The sequence below is a fragment of the Oreochromis aureus genome, linkage group 18, assembly GCF_013358895.1.
Source record: "Oreochromis aureus strain Israel breed Guangdong linkage group 18, ZZ_aureus, whole genome shotgun sequence".
NCBI lineage: Eukaryota > Metazoa > Chordata > Actinopteri > Cichliformes > Cichlidae > Oreochromis > Oreochromis aureus.
The window spans coordinates 35,363,601-35,380,262 of NC_052959.1; the positions used below are offsets into that span (position 1 = coordinate 35,363,601).

Sequence of the window (16,662 nt, forward strand, 5' to 3'; positions counted from 1 at the left end):
GAGTCTTGCATGCATTTTAAGCGATGATGTTGTGGAAAACCGTTTTTCACATGTTTCGCAGGAATACGGCTTCTCACCTGAGTGGCTTCTTGAATGTATTTTAAGCGACGATTTGGTGGAAAAACTTTTCCGACACGTTTTGCAAGAGTATGGCTTATCACCTGCGTGGATTCTTGAATGTAGTGTAAATGAAGATGTCGTAGCAAACCCTTTCCCACATGTTTTACAAGAGTAAGGTGTCTCACCTGAGTGGAGCCATGAATGTTTTTTAAGTGAGGACGACGCTGTAAATCTTTTATCACATGTTTTACAAATATATGGCTTTTCCCCTGTGTGGACTCTCAAATGGACAACTAAATGGTGTTTATAGTGAAAACCTTTCCCACATGTTTTGCAGGAATACTGCTTCTCATCAGAGTGGATTATTTTATGCCTGTTAAGTATTGATGCATTAGAAAACATTTTACCACAGGTCTTACAGAGATGTGTAGTTTTAGCTGCTTGGACTGTCACACAGTCTAACAAAGGATCCTTTAGACTACATCTTTTCCCACATGTTGTGCAAAGGAACAGCTTCTCACCTGTGTGGATTCTGTTATGTAAAGTCACGCGGGACTTATGTGTAAAGGATTTTCTGCAGCCATCACATTTTAAAGACTTTTTACCTGTGTTAGTGTTAGACTGACTCTGTGGAAAGTTTTGTGCATCGTCAGTGCTTCCTTCCTGATCATGGCTCACTGCTAGACAAGATGTGTTAGTGATGAGCAGATCACTGCCTGCTTCTGGTTCACTGTGGTATCTTTCCTCAGCAGCAGTCACCATAAAGGTATCAGTCTCCTCCTTCAGTCCCAGCTGCTCTCCCTCCTGACTGCTGCACAGTTCCTTCTGTTCCTCTTTAATCTGTGGAGGTTCTGGTTCCTCCTAGTCCAGACTGGATCTCCTATCCTGGTTCCAGAGCTGCTCCTCAGGGAGAATCTCCTCTTCCTCCTTACAGACGTGCTCTTGTGGGGTGTCTGGAGAAAAAATTGAAAAATTAGTGCAATGAAATAAAAATACATATAAACAAATACATTAAACTTAAGCACATGGATTATACAGAGTATGCTGCTCACATAAACCGTTTTGTTGCATCAGTGTGAGTAACAACAGATACAGAAATCAAGATTTTTAATAATGGCAGAACAAAATTTGTTGCCAACTTATACCTCTCATCATGTTCTCCTCAACATGTAAGCTGTATAATTAGTGTTTAAATGCACCTAAGAACAGAAAAATTTAATGTATCCAGGTCCACTGCTGTAGCAGAGAAGCCCAGAGCTTCCTCTCCCTGGTCATCTTCTCCAGCTCTTCCGGGTGACACTGAAGCATTCCCAGGCCATCATGTCGTGGGTCTGCCTTGGTCTGGAAGTGGCCACCCCACCCTTGTCCGGCTGAAAAGCCTTGTGCTTGGAGACGCTAAATTCTCATTTCCGCTGTTTCACACTCTGCACCAGGTGACTTACAGCTGCAAAGTGCATCAAGACACCACCAAAAGAAACAAGTTGTCTGTTGAACACACAGTTAAGATTCTGGGACCACCAAACCTGAGACTCTCTACCACATGGCTGTACCAAGAAGTCCTGATGATATAAAAGTAGAATGTAGAGTAGAACTGGTGATGAAGGGCAGCACTGCTGGAAGCCATCATCCACCAGGAATGAGTCCAACTTATTGTTGCCAACATGGACCAAGTTCTCAGGGCAGCTGTACAGGGACTAACTGCCCTTTGACAATGGCAAAATAGCTAATAGTTCGTCTTGATGCATTCTCAATCATCCAGGAAAGTAACTTTTTGGAGAGCCAATAGTTCCAAAGCACCGTTCATAGGACACCCCAAGGACTGCAGTTGAATACCTTCTCCAAGTCCACAAAGCACTGTAGACTTTTGGGCAAACTCCCACACACCCTCGAATAGCTTCAAGAGGATAAAGAGCCAGCATCCGAAGACCAGGATGAAAACTGCACTGTACATCCTGAATCTGATAACAGAATAAAACAGAAAAAACCCACCTGAGAAATTGCTACAATATTAAGAGTGGCAAAATCTACAGTTTGGTACATGCTGAGAAAGAACTCAGCAAGTTCTTTGATGAACTCAGCAAGATAAAAAGACTTGGACGTCCACAGAAGACAACAGGGGTGGATGATCGCAGAATAATTTCCATGGTGAAGAGAAACCTCTTCACAGCAGCCAACTAAGTGAACAACACTCTCCAGGAGGCGTATCAATATTCAAGTCTATCATAAAGAGAAGACTGAATGAACGTAAATACAGAGAGTTCACTGCAAGGTGCAAGCTACTCAAAAGCCTCAAGAATAGAAAGGCTAGATTGGACTTTGCTAAAAGATTTAAAAAAAAAAACAAAAGCCAGAACAGTTTTGGAAAACAATCTTTGGACATCATCTGTAAAACATCTGTAAAACATGGCAGAGGCAGTGTGATGGCTTGGACGTGGACGGCCGCCAGCGGCACTGGGACACTAGTGTTTACTGATGATGTGACACAGGACGGAAGCAGCTGAATGAATTCTGATGTGTTCAGAGACATACTGTCTGCTCAAATCCAGCTAAATGCAGTCATATCGGTTGAGTGACATTTCATAATACAGATGGACAATGACCCAAAGCATACAGCCAAAACCACCCAGGAGTTTATAAAAGCAAAGAAATTGAATATTCTTGGATGACCAACTTAGTCACCTGATCTTAACCCCAACTGAGCATTTCACTTGTTGAAGACTAAACTTCAACCAGAAAGGCCCACAAACAAACAAGTGAACCAAAAGCCGCTGCAGTAAAGGCCTGGCAGAGCAGTAGAAACGAGAAACCAACATCTGGTGATTTCCATGAGATCAAGACTTCAGGTTGCCATTGCTAGCAAAGGGTTTTCAATAAAAAATAGAAATAAATATTCTATTTTCAGTTGTTTAATTTGTCCAATTACTTTTTAAGCCCCTGAAATGAAGGGATTGTGTTAAAAATGCTTTAGTTCCTCACATTTTTATCCAATCTTTTTGTTCAACCCACTGAATTAAAGCTGAAAGTCTGCACTTCAACTGCATCTAAGTTGTTTTATTTACAATTCATTGTAATAATGTGACAGAATTTCTAGGCGTAGCCAAGTGGTGGAAAACTTTCACTTGGATGGTCTCAGAATCTCATCGTTCTGTTGGCTTCATTGGGTGATGGCCTCCAGCTCATACTGAAACAGTTCGCAGCCAAGTGTGAAACGGTGGGAATGAGAATCGGCACCTCCAAATTTGAGGCCAGGGTCCTCAGCCGGAAAAGGGTGGAGTGCCCACTCTGGGTCAGGGACAAGTTCATGCTCCAAATGGAGGAGTTTAAGTATCTCAGGGTCTTGTTCATGGATCAGGAGATCGACAGACGGATTGGGGCTGCGGCTGCAATGATGCAGATGATGTACCGGTCCGTCGTGGTAAAGGGAGAGAGATGAGTGTGAAAACAAGGCTCTCAATTTACCGGTCGAGCTACGTTCCTACACTTCCTATGGTCCTTCCTATGGTCATGAACTGTGGGTGGTGACCGAAAGAACGAGATCGTGGATACAAGCAATGTTAATGGGTTTCCTCAGAAGGGTGGCTGCTTTCTCCCTTAGAGGTAGGGTTAGGAGTGCGGCCATCTGAAAGTGCCCAGAGTAGAGTCGCTGCTCCTTCACATCAAAAGGAGGCAAGTGAGGTGGTTCGGGCATCTGATAAGGATGCATCCTGGGTGAGGTGTTTTGGGCATGACCCACTGGGAGGAGGTTCCAGGGCAGACCCACGAAATGCTGGAGGGATTATATCTCTCGGCTAGTCTGGGAACGCCTTGGTGTTCCCTCAGACAAACTAGAGGAGGTGGCTGGGAAGAGGGAGGACTGGGCTTCTCTGCTTAGCCTGCTGCCCCCGCGACCTGGGCCTGGATAAGCAGAAGAAGGAAGATAGATGGACGGATGGATGGACGGATGGATGGATATAATATCAAAATTAGAAAAAAGGTTATATAGCTCCATCTCTCCAGATGACCTATATTTGGGATGTCAGATCTGAATACAATGAGTAACCTGTAAGGTTTAAATGCATGCAGCTTGTGATGATAAATTACAAGATAAACAATTTTCTGTAGCATTACTCCCATAGCCTATTATCCAGGCTATGAGAGTATCCTATTATATTACATTTGGTAAATGGCCTGGTTCTTAGTTAGTAACTTGCCCAAGGATATCTGGCATGCAGACTGGACCAGACGGGGTTCGACAAAACCTTCCAGTTAGTAGGTGAACTGTTCTGCCAACTGAGCTACAGACATTTGACTGTTTCTTTATGGATCTGTATGACCTGCTCCTCTGAGCCTCCTGATAGGATCCTCCCTGAGACTGACTCACCTATTCTGTGGAGCTTTATTTCTGGTTTCCAGGTGACAGCCAACTGCCTTTGTTGATGGATCTCTTCTTGGTACTGGAAACTGTTTCTAATATTTTCTGTGTCTTTTGGTTTGGTATAAAAAAAGTTATCAGAGCTGAGAGATGGAAGCTGTTCACTGTCTGCTTCTGGTTCACTGTGGTCTCTTTCCTCAGCAGCAGCAGTCACCATGAAGGTATCAGTCTCCTCCTTCAGTCCCAGCTGCTCTCCCTCCTGACTGCTGCACAGTTCCCCCTGTTCCTCTTTAATCTGTGGAGGTTCTGGTTCCTCCTGGTTCCAGAGCTGCTGCTCAGGGAGAACCTCCTCCTCCTCCTTATCCTCACAGACATGCTGCTGTGGGACATCTGGAGGGACAAATTGAGAAAAAAGCAATGTGAAAACTAAGGTGATGACATAACACCACATGTAAGTACATACAGTATCTCAAAAAAGTGAGTACACTCCTCACATTTTTGTAAATATTTTCATTTATTTACATCTTTTCATGGGACAACATTGAAGATATGATAGTTGAATTTGGTGTTATTGCTCTCTCTCATACTGGTCACTGGAAGTCTAAAGTCGCACATCATGGCAACAAATTCTCTAAGGATCTAAAAAAAAACAAAAGACTTGTTACTCTACTGTACATAAAGATGTCCCACGCTTTAAGAATATCGCCAACACCCTGAAACTGAGCTGCAGCACAGTGGCCAAGACCATACAGCAGTTTAACAGGACAGGTTCCACTCAGAACAAACGTCGCCATGGTCGACCAAAGAAGTTGAGTGCACGTGCTCAGCGTCATATCCAGAGGTTGTCTTTTAAAAATAGATGTGTGAATGCTGCCAGTGCTGATGTTGTTCCCGACAGTGACACGTGGACCTGCCTGGAGCTGCTCAACTGTATATTGACTGATGCACGATGAGGGCTGCAACGTCATGATGCCTGTAACTAAGAAACCACATGAATGTTGCACTGCAGTGCAAAGCTAAGGCCGCTCTGAGACCGTCTGAACAAACCAAGCTACTGACAACACAATCAGAACATAAAGAACACTAAAATCCAGGCTGATTTCAGCGCCTGCTGTCTGAATGGAGCACAGTGCAGTCCTGTCCTCTGTTTGCTCTTTGTTAGCTCACATCTCCAAAAAGTCCTCACAATCATAAATGTCCCGCAGAGCTGTGATCAGGATCCTCCCTCAGAGGGACACTCACCTGTCCTGTGCAGCTTGATTTGGGGTTTCCAGGTGATATCCAGCAGTCTGCGCTGACGGTCGATCTCTTCCTCGTACTGGACGATCGTTTTTTCAAACTCCAAGAATATTTGTTCAGCAGCAGCAGTTAGTCGCTCGTTCATAAACTCTCTCAGATACTGAACTGAGGGCATTGTTACTGCCACAGCTCACACACTCGGCTCACACACTCGGCTCACTCTCCGTTCAGTCACACAGGAGGAAAGCTAACAGTATTAGCGCGTTTCCTTTGTTTATTTCCGCCTGGTGTTACACGTTCAAGTTCCGACAAAGAACACTGAGCCTTTTGTTCCGCCCGTTTAATTCTCGGAGGATTTCACTCTGCTCCAAATCAGTTACTAGTAGGAAAGCATATTTATTTTCTATCATTCAGAAACAAAACGTTTTTATAACTGGTTGAGTTTTTGGTTCTTTGCAATTATCAGTTTTCTCAGTTTAAACAGATTGTTAGTTTGAACCCAATGCCTTCATAAGCCGGTGTTGTGCCAAAAACTGATTGCCTGCCAAAACCTGATTTCCAATGTTTCTCTGTGTTTTATGTGTATATCGTTACGTATGTTGCTAAATAGACTTTGGTGAACAGGTATTACAAAGGGGTTATATATAAAATTTAAAAATGACCTGTTTCTCAAGTATCTTTGTAACTGTGTTATTATACTTACATTATAATCAATCAGCTCCCTTTTGTCCACTTAAAATATGTTTACAGAACTATTTTTGCATTTGTTGGAATTTCAGCTGTCCTCTTGGCCAGATTACTCTTAAAAGAAACATTTTTAAAGTCAACAATAATTTTTTTAACTGCATAAATAAAGGACACATAAAAGTCACTGCCAAAAACTGATTGCAGCTTCTACCTTGTTACAGGAATGTTGTTTGTTGCTCAAGATGACTTGATATCAGTAATGAAGGATACATCTGACATATGTTTCACATATTATAGACCAACAAGTTATTTATAGCAGTTTAAGTGAACATCCAGCTCAAAGAGGAGACAGAGGGCGACATCATCCAGTAGGCGGTGCTCTCCTTCTGCACTGTGTTCAACCATTGTGTCAATAATAAGTGCTGCTGTGAAGAGAACAATTCTCAGACTGAATGTTGAACATCAGCTAGTTTCTCCTGTTGATTGAAACCTTGTTGTACAGATGGAACATTGGCTGTGGATTATTCTTGCTGCTCTTTTCTTTGGTAAGATACAAACATCAACATGTTTCCTCTGCACACGATTCACAACAAGGACAGAAAGAGGAGATTTCATCATTTTACACTGTGGAACTTTTCAATAACTTCAATCATGTTTATTGATCCATCTCTTCCTCTGCATGTTCTGTTCTTCCTCAGAGTGTAAAGGAGAAGACAAAGTGATCCAGGAACAAGGAGATGTCATTGCTGCTGAAGGAGACACAATTACACTTTACTGCAAATATGAAACAACTGATGCATATCCATATTTGTTCTGGTACAAACAAGAAGTGAATAGTTACCCAAAGTATATGCTGAAATCTTTCTCAGAAACAACAGATAAATCTGAAGAGTTCAACAACGACAGATTTGATGCTAAAATCAACAAGAAAGAAAAGTCAGTTCCTCTGAAGATCCAGAAGCTTCAGCTGTCTGACTCTGCTGTGTACTACTGTGCTCTGCAGCCCACAGTGACAGGAAACACCAAAACTCTGTACAAAAACCTTTGGAGCAAAGACAACAGAACACTCCACAACATCCACTAGAGGGAGCCACACACTGTTAAACCTCTGATTCTTGTGTCATTGGACTGATGACAAAGACAACAGAGAAATGAAGCAGTAAAGATCAGAGACAGAGACAGAGCTGCTGTGGAAGCACAAAACTATTTGATTGGCTCAGCTATTAAACTGGCCCCGCCCACTAGACCTGAGCTCATCTAATGACATTATTTGTTGGTCATTGTGCTGCAGTGGAAGAACATTGTTCATGTGCTGTCTGTCTGGCTTTAATAACTCCAAAGACATGTTGCTGAACCTCTTTTTGCTTCTGTAAGATCTCACCTGGATGCTTTCTGCCCTCACAAAATCAGGTTTTCCCCAGAAAATTTCCCTAATATCTACAAAGCCACACTGGTGTTTCAACACCATTCAGACAGACATCAGTTTATCTGCCAGTTTTTAAAACTACACAGTCGTGCATTGCTTTGGCAGTGTTACACACCGAATGGACCCAGTGCAGGTGGTGGGAGACAGAAGGACTCTGGCCAAAATAACATCTCTGATGGTCAGAGTCTCCCACCCCATGCATGTAAATGTTGCTGAACTACAGAGCTCCTTCAGTGACAGACTGCTGCGTCCTAGATGCATGAAGGAGTGTTTCCACAGCTCCTTCCTCCCTGCAGCTGTCAGACTGTATCAGAGGTTTACATCAGCGCTGCAACTGATTCACACTACAGCCTGGGTTTGCCTCTTATCTGTATTTAATTTTATATAACTTTAATAACTGTACAGTTATCTGTTTTTGGTAACTATTGTCCATGATATAAATAAGTAATAAATCGTGATTCTTTCTGTTCTGTGTGCTGTTTGTTTGTATATGTCTTGTTGGGTTTTTTGTTTTTTTTTGCTGCTTTCACAACCAAATTTTCCCTTGTGGTACAATTAAAGGATTACTCTATTCTATTCTATTCTATTCTATTCTATTCTATTCTATTCTATTCTATTCGTTTTAGTGGTCTGTGATTGACAACCAGGTGTCATTGTGATTGATGTGAATTATTATTTTACTAAGTTTATGTTTTTTCTTAGACAGTAGTTTCAGATTTTTATTTTAATGAGGTTTCATTTCAGTGAAGTTTGTGGTATACTCCTTTTTTTTATCTGACCCAAGCAAACGCCAATGAGAGGGACAAAATCCTCTGACTCTTCTTCCAACAGGAAGTGACTGCTCGTCGTTGCTATAGCAACATGTAAACACTGTTTTTCCGTGGAAACCAGTTAATGCACAGCGTTAGCTCCAGGTTGGCGCATATAATGTCATTAAATACAGAAAAGCGAACCGTGCCCGTCGTCAGACCTGACGTTTGAAAGGCTTTTGTATCATTTTCATTCATAACAAGAGCTGTAGTTTAGTTCAGTCTCTGAAATCTGTCATGTCGGCGCAAAGAGGAAACGAAGAGCAGGAGGAGAAAGAAACAAACACAGAGCCAGGCGGAGACACCGCGGAGGAGGACGGCGGGGAGCCGGGAGGAGAGGAGGTGAGGTCCGGCAGCTCGGCTTCAGGTGAGTCCAGGTGTGCTGGGGCTCCTGACAGTGTTTGGATAAATACTCAGGAATAAATAGGATGTGACCTTTTTCACAGCAGCAGAGACTGGAGGGGAGAAATACTGAAATGCTGTTTTTCTGGATTGTGATTGAGCACAGCCAGACTCGATAGCAAACTCTGTCTCTGTGTGTGGTTGCAGTGAAGGTGGTGCTGGTGCCGGAGGGCCATGTGATGACGGTGGCGTTTGCTATCGAGCTCAGCATTCACGAGCTGAAGCGTCACCTCGCCTCAGAGCTCCGAGTCCCCGCGGACGTGCTTCAGATCTCTCTGGACGGTTTGTTTCTTTCTCTACTTCCACAAGTTTTTCTACAGAGTCGCACTTTGAAGATGACGACTAGTGGACATAGGTGTCTTTACTTTACTGTCCTGCCATTTGTCAGTCAGACATTGCCAGTGTTTTTTTCACTTGAAGTTCCAACTGTCATTTATTTCCTATGATGTTTGGTCACCAAGTCGCTGCGAGTTGCTGCCTGTGTGGATACAGATTAACGGGTCAGTGTGTTTTTAGGCAGAGCGGTGGAGGAACACAAGAGTCTGATGGAGCTCGGCGTCAGGCCTCACAGCTCCACCCGGATGGAAATGAGCTCCACTGACCCAAGCTTCCACCCACTCCGCCCTCTTCGCCCCCTAGAGCACGACAGCATGCCCGATGTTATCACCGTCCAAGTTGAAGCAGGTACGAATACACAAGCTGCTTCATGTCCGTATACACAAAGTGCTTCCATAAGACATGACAACGCACTAAGAGATCATGAGTTACATCTGATTTATATAAAACTACAAGACTCCATAGTAAATAACACTGTAAAGATAGGGATAAGAGAGAATCATCATAATGTGACGTGCATTCATTTGAACCGACTTTTAGCTAAACTCCTGCAACAAGTTTGCCAGACCTGGGTTAATCCTGGTGCCAAGCTAAAGATTTCCATACAAAAATATGCCGTCTTTGAAAAACCTCAGTTATTGTCTCTCAGATGGGGGGGTGCTTCAGGAGGTGGTGGTGGAGATTGAGCGCCCACGCCATCAGAAAGCCTTCCTCGGTGGCTACAGGCATCGGCTGACGGGGGTGGAGTACCATCACGCCGCAGTCCAGACACTGCCCAAGAGGAGACCTGATAGAGGAGTGGCGGTCTTCAGCCGTGACACACAAGTACAGAAAACAGCTTCAAAAGCACCACAGTTTATATCAGAGTCAAAACTGGGACTAAATAAGTCTTTACATAAATAATGAAAAAGATCAGCACAGGAAACCCAGACTTCATGTTCAAATTAAACAATGTAATTATAGAGATAAGAAGAGAGTGTAATGAGCTCCCTGGACCAACAGACACAAACACCTCTGAGGATTACAGCGTTCAGCTAGTGTGATTCTGGCTTTGTTTCACGCTGATGTGCTCATTTAAAGATTCATCTACTTTCTTTTTTGTTTAAAATCTCTTAAACTCTCCACACTCGAGGTTTTATGTGGTCAATGCTGCAGCTTTCTGTCAATTTTACATCACAGGGGATCTTTTCTTATTCCTTTCATTTATTCCATCACAGTCAATACTTAATTTGTTTCAGTTTGAATTCAGTTTTAGTTACGACTTGAGTACTATTACACCAAATGTCAATGAGATTAACATTACAGTAATCTTATTCAAGTCTAATGTTAGTTATGTCGACTGAATTTGATCAAAAACTTTCCATTGAAACAAAACCCAGCCGAGTCAAACAAAACAAAGTCAGGAGGTCTGGAAGCTTCTCACCGAACTTTCACATTATTTGTAATTAACTTTGGTTACATGTTTATAGATGTGTGCTCTTAAAGCCAGTCAGCCCCTGATTTAGTTTGTTTTCGCTGCATCAGACAGTAGAGCTGAAGTCTCAGGCTCAGCAGTGTCCAGTCAATGCCTCCACCCAGATGACTGGCATCGGCTGCTACGTCTCCTGCATGAACGACAGGTTGGTGACTCCAGGGAAATACACCACTGCTGATGAGTACCACGACCGGAGGCTGAGAGCTGTGAGTGTACACTGAGCATGTGTGGTTACAATGCAGTGTTTTTGAGTAGCTGCTGGACCAAATGTTTGGACACACCTGCTCTAAAAGGTTTTTCATCTTTCATGCTGTTTCCAGCTCTGTAGAACAAGACTGAAGATATCAAAACTAGGAAATAACAAATTTGAGCTTCGTAGTGCGAGTGATGATTCAGTGTTGCCTTGAATTCTGAATATAAATGTGACCAGCAATGCTGCGCTGTTAGAGCTCAGCATGCTTTATGGTGGGAACACATGCCCAGATTTCTGAGGCTGGTAACTTCAGGCTGCTGGCCCTCTGTGTTACAGTGAAATCTTGCTCTTCTTCGTCATCTCAGGGATTCATGGTGTTTGAATTTTCAGATTTTTGGTGTTTGAAAAGGTTTTGATGTCTTCAGTCTCGTTCTGCATCACAGAAGATGAAGAACAGTGTGTGTGTAGTTATCATATACACAGTAAATTCAGTGTGTTGCTTTTAACATTAAATAAAAAATAAATTTAGTGGGACTAAGTATGTGACCCGTCACACACCCAGGTGATCCGTCTGCAGACGTTTGCTCGGCGCTGGTTGGCCCAGCAGGTGGTGGACCACCTGAGGAAGGAACGAGTCCGGCGGTTGGCCTGGCTGGAGATGCAGGAAAGGAGGAGGAACGAGGAGAAAGAGGAGCAGCTGAGAGACCGCCGAAACCGCTGGCTGAATCCGAAGAGGCAGGAGGACTTCAACCTGCTGTACCAAGCTCTGGAGAGTAGGCTTTAGGGGCAGGAGCAGTTCACCGCTTTATGTCTGTGAATGCAGCTGAGCAGTTACGTATTTTAACTTTGTGTCTCAGAGTGGAGGAACGAGGAGGAGCAGAGGATCAGCTCGTCCCTGCGAGGAGCTGAGAGGAAAGCAGCTCTCTGCGCGCTGCTGGACCAGGAGATGGATCTCATTGCTGCTATCGGACGCCATCACATCGCCGTTCACAGCAACAACTACGACAAAGCTGTCAGGAACTTCCTGGACAAGGTCAGAGGTCGCTCCTCCTACTCTACTCCAGCTCTCAACCCACTTTCATAATTTATCATTTATATGCAAAGAAAAGTCATCATTAAAAAGAACCATGGTTAAGTGTGTGTAGTCAGCACATAAGCTTGTTGTTCGTTGTGGATTATCGATTGCAACCAGAATCTAAAAGTGTGCCGGAAGAATCTCAGCTTTCGTTACATAATGTAAAGCAAATTTTTGGCCACAGATCTAATATTTTATACTGTACTGACATGTGTTATGAGGCATAGCTTCTAAGTTTGAAAACTTGATCTTGCATTCTTTCCAATGGCCAGCAGAGGGTGACTCCTCTGCTTGTAAAAAAAACAGTTCAGTTCTGTAGGAGTTTAAGGAAATGACTCCTTTGGCTCACTTAATTAGGAAAGACTTTCCTGATCAGTCTATGGTCTCAACTGCTGGTTTTTATATCTGATCAGTCATTATTTAACGTATCCTCGTTAGAATCGGAGAGACCTTGCACACTTTCCTAAGTGACTGTCCAAGAGTGGAGGGTGTTCTGGAAATCCATCCTACCTGACAAACCATCCTACCCATCGTTTCTACACATGCGCACAACACGAAATTAAGTGGCAAACTGCCGTACCCTTGTGAATATGAGCTAGAAACATACTTTAACGGGTAAAATGAAGTGGCAAACCGTCCTGGCTTTATGAATATGGGCTACAAGCATACTCTAATGGGCAACGTTAAGTGGCAAACCATCATGGCTGCTTAAATTTGTGCTGGAATTACTCTGTGACAGCAGACATGTGCATAAACTACTTACAGTAGGACGTTTTGCCAAAGTAGGATGGTTTGTCAGAATAGAGGGTCCCTCAGTTTCCAGTCAGATCCCCACCAACACGGTGATCACAAAAACACTCAACTTTCAAAAAGGACTTGGGTGAGACCTTGGTGGCTACCGCCATCTTTTATATACAGTCTCTGGTTTCTCCGTAAATGTTGGATCGGTTCAGGTGACTGTGGAATGTATTTTTTTAGAGCAAACTTTAGAGGAGCGTTTGGTCTCACAGGTACTAACACTGTGCTGTATCTGCTCCAGTCTGCGTCTCCTCATCAAAGGCGAGCAGCGGACGGTCGTCTGATTGAGATTGACACTCAGAACACCATCAGAGCCCGAGAGCTGCGAGATCTGTACAACAGCATCAGCCTGACCACCGTCAGCCAGGAGCAGAGGCTCCACTTCCTCATGACACTGAAACACACTGTCAAGGTAAAACACACACAGTTCTTTCACAGCTAACAGTACTCTGATGTCGTCCTCTTATTTTTAATATTATTTTTGGGGCCTTTTGCCTTATTCAGTCATGGGGAGGGGACAGGAAAGCAGGGACTCGCTGAGGACAAACAGCAAAGGGGCTCAGGTCAGACTCAGACTGAGACACAACATTTCAGCCTTGTAGCATTTGGTCAGCTGCTCATGCTGTTACGTTTTTATCAAAAATAAGTGGAAGTGAATCGCTCATGCTTCATAGCATAAATGAGTCCCTAAACTGAGGCTCAGTGGTTAGGACCACTGCCTTCACAGTAAGAGGTTACTGGGTTCATTTCTCTGGGAGCTTCAGTTTTTTTCCCATTGAATGTTAATAATAATCTGTGTCACTCTGAATCTCATGACTTTCACTTCTTGGTCAAAAGTGTTATTTTTAGAATAAAACATAACCTTTTCATAACCAAAACATTGGCTATTACAGAAGTGTACACATTCAACAGAAAACTATTTACTGCCACCAAAATCAACTTTAAACAGCACTTAAAATGCCAAATATACAATATGAAGCTCAGACAAGTAGTGCCCTTCAGAATAAAAGTCTGTGCTTGGTGTTGCCCTGTTCATAATTTGACAAATCAACTTTACTGACCTGGAGATACTAACGTACATTACAATAACATAAATATCTGTTTTACATGAGCAGTGCAGTTGCGCTGAAATGTTTTTTCTTCCATGCTCATTGGACAGGAGCAGGAGTGTGAGCTGACCCGGGACATCATGGATTTGGTTGACAGGGAGGTAGACCTAATGACTCGAGGGGTTAAATCAGCCAAGTTGGAGGGCCTGAGGAAGAGGATCTGTACTCTGTTACTTCAGTACATCAAAACTCCAGCCTTCAACCCTGAGGTGGCCAAGCTGCTGAAGGTGAGCAACCATCCCTCCTCATCTCACATGTTTAGCACAATCTGAAATATGATTTCATATGTAAAATGAAAAATCTGCCCCAGGTTCCCCAGAATCCCTCCCAGCTGAAGAATGACATGATACTCTGCCAATACTGTCATCGTTACCTGCGCCTCACGGACTTCATTATGTCAGCCAGCGGCAGTCTGAACCGCCAGTGCCACCAGTGCGCCAGACTCAACAACATAGCCAGATCTCGCGATGACTTCACCTTTTACAAAAGCATCCTGATGAGGCTGAGAGACGACGAGCAGAGGCTCAACGCAGAAGCTAAGATCCCCTTCCTGCTAAAGGTGAACTGCTTTCATTGTGTATATTGAACAGCTCCACTGATTTCACTCTTTTATCTACAGAAGTCTGCGATCTTCATCATTTCAGGTGCAGGACATGCAGTACTTGGTGGAAGCAGTGTGGGCGTCCCGGTCGGCCCTCAGCGCCAGCATCGACCTCTACAACCTGGTGTTTGTTCGGTGGGATCGTCAGAAGGACTGGAGCCCCTGGAACTGCATTCTGCTGTCCAAAGAAGAGACCTCAGCTCACTTAGAGGTGGAGGACATCCACACGGTCTGTACATGTCTGTACAATATCAATGTCTCTTTTGTTGAGAGAAAGTCTGTATTAGGACTGCCTCTCTCAGGTTCCACTAGAAGGAACTCTGACTCTGTGTTTCACTTCTGAATCGACCTCCTTGATGCTAATCTCTGTGAGCAGGTATCTGCACACCACGTCCAGTCCACCGTCTACATTTCACGCTTTGCCTGTCCAAAACGTGAAATGTTCACGCATGCAGAAGTTACAGTAAGTTGCAGTAACAGCAACAGAGGGAGATATTTTATTTCCAGCCAACATGAAAATAATCAAGAGAAAGTGTTTAAACAGACAGTAACACATTTACAAGTAAATACATATTAGTCCCTAGCTTAATCGATTCTGACGATTTAGGACCTTGGAATGTACTTATTGGCATTTTTTGCTCATTACCGACTTCTTGGCTTTAAATATATTATATATTATCTCCCCCTGCTGGTAATGCAACTTCTGCATACGTGTCCATTTCATGTTTTGGAGAGGTAAAGCGTGAAATGGACACGATGGACGGTGTGTCTATTACACGTTTTGCGGTTTGACATGTATCCAGAGCCTGAAGCCATCAGAGCAGAACTGTTGACTGGTTCCGTTACTGATGGTTTTTGGCACAGCACCTGCTCATGTTTCTGGCTAGAATGTTGTTCTTAGTTTTGTACAAAGCTTACATATTTGCACTGTAACTGAAGGCACTCTGCGCATTTTCTAATACTTTCCAATGTACATTTCATTGTTTTACATTGTATTTGTTTTAGTGGCATTTTACATTGTTAAGCACTTTGTGCAGAATGGACTGTTTGGAAATGTGCTATATAAATAGACTTGACCTTGATGCATTCTCTAAGCCACCTGTTCCAACACCTGTGTGTGTTTGTGTGTTCAGACATACGACACGACGTTAATCCACGAGATCGAACGCAAACACGCACAAGCTCGACGCCACTTCAGCCAGGTTCCCATTATGTCCGAGCACCTGGATACTCACCCTGTTGCTGTCCTTGGCAACCAACTTTTCTCCAAGCCCATTACCATGGCGATAGTCAAGCATGCCAAAGACATCACTCAGACCTCAGATCATTAACACTCTGTGCAGTTTTATTTCTTCTGCCTGATATTTCTTGTAACTTTCATTTGAAGTCTACAGTAAAGCTTATGTTGGTTCTGACTCTTGTACATTTATTTCTCTGATTTCATTTTTAAGGTAGAGGCTCATCTTAAAATGTCTCATACAAACATCTCGAGGATGTTTTGAGTTTGCCAAGATGTTCAGCTTTATGAAAAGTCATGTGCTTAACAAGCTTTTATATTCATAGCTTGATTTTTGGCCTGGTATGCAGGGTGAACTGTGGGGCCTTATTCAGTATCAGCGCAAGTTGCCATAAGAAGACATTCAGTTTCTAGATGATGATACTCACACTTACCAATGACAGCAGAACAGAATCCCAGCAGAGACGGGATTTAAGACAGACTGGTTTTAGATTTTAACAAATTAAAAACTGCTCACAGTTACAGATTTGTGTGTCCAAATGCAGGTTAAAGCTCCATCATGCAAAGCAATCTTCTCTGGACCATTATTTCAAATTTGAACTTTTTTTTGGCAAATGTGGATGTGTTATTAGACTAAAGAGGAGGGCGGCCGACCCGCTCATTATCAGCGCAGAGTTCAAACACCTGCATCTCAGATGATGGTGGTGCCTCAGTGCCTATGGAACCAGCAGCGTACTTGGAGAGTCCATGTGCTGAACTGGCCAGCCTGCAGTCCAGACTTTTTACTAGCTGAGAACATCTGGAGCCTCATAAAGCAAAAGAAACCATAAAGAACACTCGAGCATTGGGCAGCTACAATCCTCCA

At 43.3% G+C, this 16,662-nt stretch overlaps 2 protein-coding genes across 3 annotated transcripts; one reads left to right on the plus strand and one right to left on the minus strand.

The window, feature by feature from the left end:
- Window positions 1-316: 316 nt before the first annotated feature.
- On the minus strand, window positions 317-5,939 carry LOC116336141 (golgin subfamily A member 6-like protein 6). 2 transcript variants are annotated; one of them, XM_039602167.1, is made up of 3 exons: window positions 5,654-5,939; window positions 4,421-4,810; window positions 317-1,013 (listed from the first exon to the last, which is right to left on the minus strand). In XM_039602167.1, exons 1-3 carry the CDS (start codon window positions 5,823-5,825, stop codon window positions 922-924), a joined length of 654 nt encoding a protein of 217 aa, XP_039458101.1. In that variant the 5' UTR covers window positions 5,826-5,939; the 3' UTR covers window positions 317-921. The 2 variants fall into 2 exon arrangements, with proteins under 2 accessions (XP_039458101.1, XP_031615788.2); XM_031759928.2 differs by having other exon boundaries at window positions 4,421-4,801; window positions 5,654-5,938.
- A 2,668-nt stretch (window positions 5,940-8,607) lies between these two features.
- Window positions 8,608-15,975, plus strand: iqub (IQ motif and ubiquitin domain containing). Its single transcript, XM_031759923.2, has 12 exons — window positions 8,608-8,939; window positions 9,122-9,256; window positions 9,491-9,658; window positions 9,960-10,135; window positions 10,835-10,990; window positions 11,540-11,750; window positions 11,835-12,010; window positions 13,092-13,262; window positions 14,010-14,186; window positions 14,270-14,518; window positions 14,604-14,789; window positions 15,694-15,975. Exons 1-12 carry the CDS (start codon window positions 8,810-8,812, stop codon window positions 15,889-15,891), a joined length of 2,133 nt encoding a protein of 710 aa, XP_031615783.1. The 5' UTR covers window positions 8,608-8,809; the 3' UTR covers window positions 15,892-15,975.
- The last annotated feature ends 687 nt before the right edge of the window (window positions 15,976-16,662 follow it).